The sequence below is a fragment of the Euprymna scolopes genome, chromosome 1, assembly GCF_053919585.1.
Source record: "Euprymna scolopes isolate OS-2025 chromosome 1, ASM5391958v1, whole genome shotgun sequence".
In the NCBI taxonomy this organism is placed as follows: Eukaryota; Metazoa; Mollusca; class Cephalopoda; order Sepiida; family Sepiolidae; genus Euprymna; species Euprymna scolopes.
This window is the reverse complement of record NC_136482.1, coordinates 200,726,645-200,735,245: the sequence shown is the minus strand read 5'-3', so window position 1 is coordinate 200,735,245 and position 8,601 is coordinate 200,726,645. Positions and strand designations below refer to the sequence as shown.

General features: G+C 28.4%; 1 protein-coding gene across 1 annotated transcript in view; it reads right to left on the bottom strand.

Annotated features, from left to right (window-relative positions):
* Window positions 1-317: 317 nt before the first annotated feature.
* Window positions 318-8,601, bottom strand: part of LOC145279699 (DNA replication ATP-dependent helicase/nuclease DNA2-like) — a 190,058-nt gene continuing 181,774 nt past the window's right edge. Inside the window, exon 33 of the mRNA XM_080130983.1 lies at window positions 318-1,181. Within this exon, the coding sequence (XP_079987109.1) occupies window positions 1,110-1,181 (72 nt within the window). The 3' untranslated portion in view covers window positions 318-1,109. The remainder of the gene's footprint in view (window positions 1,182-8,601) is intronic.

The window sequence follows — 8,601 nt, the reverse complement described above, 5'->3', positions numbered from 1 at the left end:
TAAAGTGAATATCAAGTTTGTTCTTTTCAATAAATAAAATAATTTAAATAATTCATTTTTGTAAAAAAAAATGAAAACTATAAAATAGATAACTTGAAATTAAAACTGATTTTTGCTTTCTTCCAAGTTTTCAGTCACACAACCAATGGCCAATAACATTTTCACTTAAGCTTGAGGTCAATTGAAACCTCATCCGATTTTAGGAAGTAAAAACTAGAAAAAAACATTTTTTGGCACAAACAGAAAAAAAAATTCATGAAACAAAAAAATGTTTAATAATTAATGAAACAATGTCAATTAAATTGTATTGTGAAGTATGAATCTTTTTTTTTTCTTTCAAATGAAATAATAAATGGATAACTTTACAGTAGAAAGACGCAGTCAATAGTTTTACACAATATATTACATCGGATTTTTTTTTTTTTCATATCGAATCAAATTTTCATTTTTGCACCAATGCAAAATATGGTTCAGATCAAATTCAATTTACAAAAAACTTTTTTAAATAAAATAAGTTTTTGCAATTATTTTTTTCCTTAATCAACCATAGTTGCGATTTTTTCCACATGATAAAATGTTATTATATTTTTAAACTCAGTAAAAAAAAAAAACAAAAAAAACTTCCCCTTATTCATCAAGTTCAGAAAAAGGATTTCAAATGAATTATCCAAGCATGGTACATTCCATATGTATATTTGGTTTTCGTTCACAATAAACTATATTTAAAAAAATAAAAATAAAGAAAAACCTATATGATGTACATAGACAAGAAAACGAAAATATCATATTCCAAAAATCACATAAATTGATTAAGTAGTTTTATTTTTATATAAGAAAATAAAATTTATGAGTATCGGAAGAGTGTCTGTCTTAAGTTAAGAAACGAAGGAAGATAACTCAGCAATAATTCAAACTTACTAAATTTATGTTGTAATGCCCATTAATTACTTAAAAATTATTTTCTTTATAAAAGTAAAGCTACTTGATCAATTTATATGATTTTTGGAATATGATATTTTTTGTTTTGTTCCATGTATGTACATCATATGGGGTTTTCTTTATTTTGGGGTTTTTATATAGAGGGAATTCAGGATAAGAACCAGATTTTTTTAAACATCAAGTGGCGGTCTGAAGCTTTCGCTAAGATCAATCAAGTGGGCTCCTGGCGGCAATTCTCTGATGTTAGATAGTTAAGGGGAAAAAACAAATTCCTTTATATTTAAAGTTCAACATTAAAACATTAAAAGAATAAAAAAAAATTTATATTTAAAGTTCAACATTAAAACATTAAAAGAATAAAAAAACATTTATATTTAAAGTTCAACATTAAAACATTAAAATAAAAAAAAAAAAATTATATTTAAAGTTCAACATTAAAACATTAAAATAAATAAAAAAAAATTATATTTAAAGTTCAACATTAAAACATTAAAATAAATAAAAAAAAATTATATTTAAAGTTCAACATTAAAACATTAAAATAAAAAAATAAAAAATTTATATTTAAAGTTCAACATTAAAACATTAAAAGAATAAAAAAAAATTATATTTAAAGTTCAACATTAAAACATTAAAATAAAAAAAAAATTATATTTAAAGTTCAACATTAAAACATTAAAATAAAAAAAAATTTATATTTAAAGTTCAACATTAAAACATTAAAATAAATAAAAAAAAAATTTATATTTAAAGTTCAACATTAAAACATTAAAATAAATAAAAATTTATATTTAAAGTTCAACATTAAAACATTAAAATAAAAAAAAATTATATTTAAAGTTCAACATTAAAACATTAAAATAAAAAAAAATTTATATTTAAAGTTCAACATTAAAACATTAAAATAAATAAAAAAAAAATTTATATTTAAAGTTCAACATTAAAACATTAAAATAAAAAAAAATTTATATTTAAAGTTCAACATTAAAACATTAAAAGAATAAAAAAAAATTATAGTTAAAGTTCAACATTAAAACATTAAAATAAAAAAAAATTTATATTTAAAGTTCAACATTAAAACATTAAAAGAATAAAAAAAAATTATAGTTAAAGTTCAACATTAAAACATTAAAATAAAAAAAAATTTATATTTAAAGTTCAACATTAAAACATTAAAAGAATAAAAAAAAATTATAGTTAAAGTTCAACATTAAAACATTAAAATAAAAAAAAATTTATATTTAAAGTTCAACATTAAAACATTAAAATAAATAAAAATTTATATTTAAAGTTCAACATTAAAACATTAAAATAAATAAAAAAAAAATTTATATTTAAAGTTCAACATTAAAACATTAAAATAAATAAAAATTTATATTTAAAGTTCAACATTAAAACATTAAAATAAATAAAAATTTATATTTAAAGTTCAACATTAAAACATTAAAATAAATAAAAATTTATATTTAAAGTTCAACATTAAAACATTAAAATAAATAAAAATTTATATTTAAAGTTCAACATTAAAACATTAAAATAAATAAAAATTTATATTTAAAGTTCAACATTAAAACATTAAAATAAATAAAAATTTATATTTAAAGTTCAACATTAAAACATTAAAATAAATAAAAATTTATATTTAAAGTTCAACATTAAAACATTAAAATAAATAAAAATTTATATTTAAAGTTCAACATTAAAACATTAAAATAAATAAAAATTTATATTTAAAGTTCAACATTAAAACATTAAAATAAATAAAAAAAAAATTTATATTTAAAGTTCAACATTAAAACATTAAAAGAATAAAAAAAAATTATAGTTAAAGTTCAACATTAAAACATTAAAATAAAAAAAAATTTATATTTAAAGTTCAACATTAAAACATTAAAAGAATAAAAAAAAATTATAGTTAAAGTTCAACATTAAAACATTAAAATAAAAAAAAATTTATATTTAAAGTTCAACATTAAAACATTAAAATAAATAAAAAAAAAATTTATATTTAAAGTTCAACATTAAAACATTAAAATAAAAAAATAAAAAATTTATATTTAAAGTTCAACATTAAAACATTAAAATAAAAAAAAATTTATATTTAAAGTTCAACATTAAAACATTAAAAGAATAAAAAAAAATTATAGTTAAAGTTCAACATTAAAACATTAAAATAAAAAAAATTTATATTTAAAGTTCAACATTAAAACATTAAAATAAATAAAAAAAAAATTTATATTTAAAGTTCAACATTAAAACATTAAAATAAAAAAATAAAAAATTTATATTTAAAGTTCAACATTAAAACATTAAAAGAATAAAAAAAAATTATATTTAAAGTTCAACATTAAAACATTAAAATAAAAAAAAATTTATATTTAAAGTTCAACATTAAAACATTAAAAGAATAAAAAAAAATTATAGTTAAAGTTCAACATTAAAACATTAAAATAAAAAAAAATTTATATTTAAAGTTCAACATTAAAACATTAAAAGAATAAAAAAAATTTATATTTAAAGTTCAACATTAAAACATTAAAATAAATAAAAAAACTTTATATTTAAAGTTCAACATTAAAACATTAAAAGAAATAAAAAATTATAGTTAAAGTTCAACATTAAAACATTAAAATAAAAAAATAAAAATTTATATTTAAAGTTCAACATTAAAACATTAAAATAAAAAAAAATTTATATTTAAAGTTCAACATAAAAAAATTAAAAGAATAAAAAAAAAATTTGTATTTAAAGTTCAACATTAAAATATTAAAAGAATAAAAAAAATTTATATTTAAACTTCAACATTAAAACATTAAAAGAATAGAAAAAATTCATATTTAAAGTTCAACATTAAAACATTAAAATAAAAAAATAAAAAATTCATATTTAAAGTTCAACATTAAAACATTAAAATAAATAAAAAAACAAACAAAGAAAACCATAAAACAAGGCAGCATTATCCAATCATAGACAGGATCCAAAAAAAAAGCCATGAATCTAATAATCTACGTTGCATACTTGTGCACGTTTTCTAAATATTTTAATGGAATTCTGATGAACTCACATTCTCCTGACTAACAAGCAGCAAAATCTTACCCCATCACTGTTGAGGTCCATACATGTTGAAAAGCCTTCTACTCTAATAGTTTCTTTTCCACGTTAAATTGTGGAATTCCCTCCCTGTTTCCTGCTTCCCTGATTGTACCAACATGCAAAAGTTTAAGTGTAATGTGAACAAGCATCTCGCAACTCATCTCCCCACATAGTTTCCTGTAGACCCGATTCCAAATAGTATCGCCTTACGTTACAAGTGGCAAAATACACAAACAGATATGAGGTGCCTTCAATAAGTTTGCAGACATTTTTGTACACAAATTTAAAAATGTTGATTCTTGAAAATTTATTTTCTTATTGCTATGCATCTTATGACATGACTGACAAATTTTTATGATTTGGGGTTCAAATGAACAGCTACAGCAGGAATTGGAATACACCCTACTAAAGCATGATTATCACAGCTGGTGAATTTCAAAAATGCAATCTGGACGTGGAGACACTTTAGAAGAACAATATGCAATAAAATTCTGTTTTAAACTTGGAAAAAATACCACAAAAATATATGGAATGCTCCAGACTGCTTTTGGACCATCTTGCATGAATCAAGCATCAGTTTTTGAGTGGCATAAGAGATTCAAGGAAAGCAGAGAGTGTGAGGGATGATGAAAAGTGGGGGAGGAGTAAGGAAGTCAGAACACCAGAGTTGATTGGCCAAATAAAGAATTTCATGGATAAGGACCGTTGTACATCTATAGAGACAATAAGTGCACAGTTTGATGTTAGTGTGGGAACTGTACATGTAATTATTCACAAGGAACTAAAGATGTGGAGATTTGTGTGAAGTTTGTCCCGAAAATGTTCAGAGAAAATCAACAAGATGTCATGACAGCAGGGAAATGGTCGAGTTAATCAATTCAAATCTCACAGTCTAAAATTTGCTCCCTGTCACTTTCGGTTATTCCCTAAGGTCTTGATAAAGGGTCATTCTGGATTAAAATGAAAATAAAAATTGCCTCAATCAAGAAGGATTTCTTCCGAATGATTGATACGACTGAAGCTGTGTGTGCGTGCGTGCTGTATGACACGTGATCGTTCACTTGTCTCTACATCTGAATTCAGCTCATTTTGATACTAGTCGCAGTGGCTACTATGAATCAGGGACCATATTTACAGGGATAGTGTAGGTAGGGAGTTGAGCAATGATATGTCTGGTCATGTTATATTTAAACGTGTGCACATTTTAGTGCAGGCATAGAAGCAAGAAACATTGAGGTAATTCCAAGTCTGGTAATTTGAGAGAAAGAAACTTTTAGCGTCGAAAGTTTTCAGGGACCTCAACAATGAAGGAGTGGGATTTTGCTGCTTCTCTGGTTAGTTGGGGATTTTTACGTTGAGGGGAAACAAGCACTACAGTTCATCAGAGCACATGTCATGAGAATATTTGTAAACAGGCACAAGGATGCAACATTGCAGTAATGGGAAAGAGGTTGGAGTTTGGTTGACAAGGTTGGAGCTATTAGAACGGAGACTCTTTTTAAACTTCGTCAAATCGAGAGCGACTTGATACACTGGCTCATATGTGGCAAAAGTATTCCATGCGTCGGCAAATGGTGATTTTGTAGAAATAAAAGATAAGAAGAGGGTTACGCTCGCTGACAGACGCGACAATTTTGAAGATGGGCAAACAATATAAGCTAAGTTAATTTAACAAATCCTAATATTACCAAAATGGCAACTGCTTTTTTTTTTTTTTTTTCTTAATTTTGACTAATGTATTTTAACTATATGCGCATATATTGTCTTTAACTCTTTGCTTCCATGCGAGTCGTTTCTTCTATTACTTTATTTTTTATTTATTTATTCACTTTGTTTATTTATTTCTCTTTTTGCTTTTACCAACTGTGTATACCTTCTCTTTAAATGTATTTATTTAATGCATTTTAATTACATATGCGTAAAAATGGTCTCTAACACTTAGTCCCACGCGAGCCGTTTTTATGGTCAGAAGAACTCTACTCGATAACGAATAGCCTATGCAAGAATATAGAAGAGCTAGGACCACCTTTCTTTCTACTATAGAAGACAGAAGAACTTTATTTAAGTAGTATACTTAATATATGTAATCACCGTACGCTTGCTTGTATTTAAGTGTCCTCCATGATACCCATACCATACCAAACCACTGCACGTGGCTCATAATTTGACTGGCACTATATTTGTAACTGCAATATACATAATACCAGCTGTGATACTAGGGCTAATTTTCTGAATAGATGCAACACTCTGCGCCTGACCTTAATGACTACAATTCCAAATCCCAACGAACTAGCTGTCCCTATAACTGGGAGGGAAAAACCTAATAGCTAGCTACGAAATCTTATACATTTTACCTCCAAGACGATTGCGTTTGTCTTACCTGCATGCATAAAAAAAAAAAAAAAAAAAATTCCTCCCTTCTTCAAACTAAACCTTACCTGTAACTCAAAAATCCTAATGGAAATCCATCTGTAAATAAATAACCCCTCTTCTCTTGAACACTAACAATCTACTCCTTCCAACCTATCCGCCACTAAACTCCCACATTGCTCCGCATCTGTAGTGGAATCGCTAACTTCCAGCCCCTAATCCCTCACATGCAAACTGTTTTAATAGCCATCATTAAACATCTATACATTTCTACCTCTAAGGCATGCATTACAGCTCATTCCTATCCATTAAGGGACTTAACAGCCTATGCACACAAAGGCAGGTATTTAACAGCCAAAGTACTCAGAAACAAAGCGATATGCACTACACAACTGTCTCCTCGAGTTTTGCAACGATTAATTACGTTATTGAAACGACACTCCTTGTTATGCAAAACGCCCCATGACTCTTACTATAAAAAAACCTACAACTTCAACTCTATTCGCACCTACTGAAAACCTGCCCATATATCTATTTACCTAATTACGCATGACTCAAAACTTGCTGTCTTATCCATGCTATATTGCACTTACATCTTAACCCTCCTATCATCTAAAATAGCTCGGGCACAACTCGTAGCTCAATTCTTCATACCTACTCATACTGTAACACTATACTAGACCTAAGCTAACATTAATAAAATAAAAAAAAAAGGGTAAGACTAAAATCACATTATCTCCTCCCTAACAAGCCCTCTTACAAACATAGACGCTTACACTGCATGAACTTCACCCACCCCCTTCATCCATTAACAAGTAAATAGCATGTCCCTAAATCACTTTGAGGAGTGTAACTAATCAGTAGAGATATAATCCCCCACAAACTAACCCAGTAACACTAACAACGCGGGGTCGCAGAAATACCTGGATTAGAACCTAGGCGCGGAGAAAACCCTCTCAGGGCTGACGGACCCAGTAGGTCTTCCCAGATCATCCGTCTAGGAGAAGGAAAACTCTGAAACTAAACCAAAGGGGAGAGAGGCCTCTTCAGTCTTGGATGACAACCTTCCTAGAGCTGGTGACTCAAACAAATTCACCGGTTTGCAAACCTAAATTGCTTAAGGAGTAGATAGGCTCTGTCTATCGCCTGGCTTCCATACTCCTTCTTTGCCTATTAGTCAAGCGCAGAGACACTATCTCAGTGATTCGACAGAAACACCCAGCGGTAGATCTTGTTTCCTGGCTAGGGCAATGAACGCCGTTCTTACCCATTCCCAGCATGCCCCACCCCTAAAACTGAACATTTGGGAGTGCTTGAGTATAAGATATGCCTGAGCGATTAGATTGGGTTGACCTTCTTCTAAAGGGTTGAGGGTACCGGATTGACAGTTCCTGGCTGCTGTTCCCGACTGGTAGTACAGGTGCCCTAACTCTTTGGTAGCGCTTAGAGCGGCTGCTCCATCAACAGTTGAATAATATCGGGTTGTTTGCAGTGCCATGACGCACATGGAAAGGGACCCTGCACTCATCCCCGGTGGGCTTTCCTGAGGCCACAATCCTAATTGGAGAAAGGTCAGCTGATGGTCTACTTGTGATGCATGTCTGAAGCTCCGCATAACCTCTTGTTTAGCTCCCCCTTACCGAAACTCTTAAAAAAAAATATGACGACAGTACAATCTAAAAATAAGCTTAAACCAGGATTAGGGACAAACAAATTCAACTTGCCTCCTCCCTTGAGGCTCTCATTCACAAATATCCGTGGGCTTAGAACTAACTTAGCTGATGTTGAAGCATTTCTCTTAACAAATACCCCGGATATCTTAGCACTAAGTGAGACTAACCTACACTCCTCCATTCCCTCTAACCACTTTAACATGCCTGGATATCTCCCACTCTGCTGTAAGGACTCTGACAGACATATGCACGGACTTGGAGTTTACATTCGTAATACCCTTCCCTTGACTAGAGAAACAAACCTAGAAACAGATGATCAAGCCTTTATGTGCTTTAGACTAAACGTGCAACACAGTATTAGCTACTATTATTTTCTCTACCGCTCTCCCTCGACTCAGGACTGCTCCATAATAAACAAAGTATCTGACAGCATAGACACGGCACTGTCCCTCGACACTAGCGCACAAATACATGTGTTTGGTGACTTTAATGTCCACCACAAAAACTGGCTTGGATTCTCTACTTA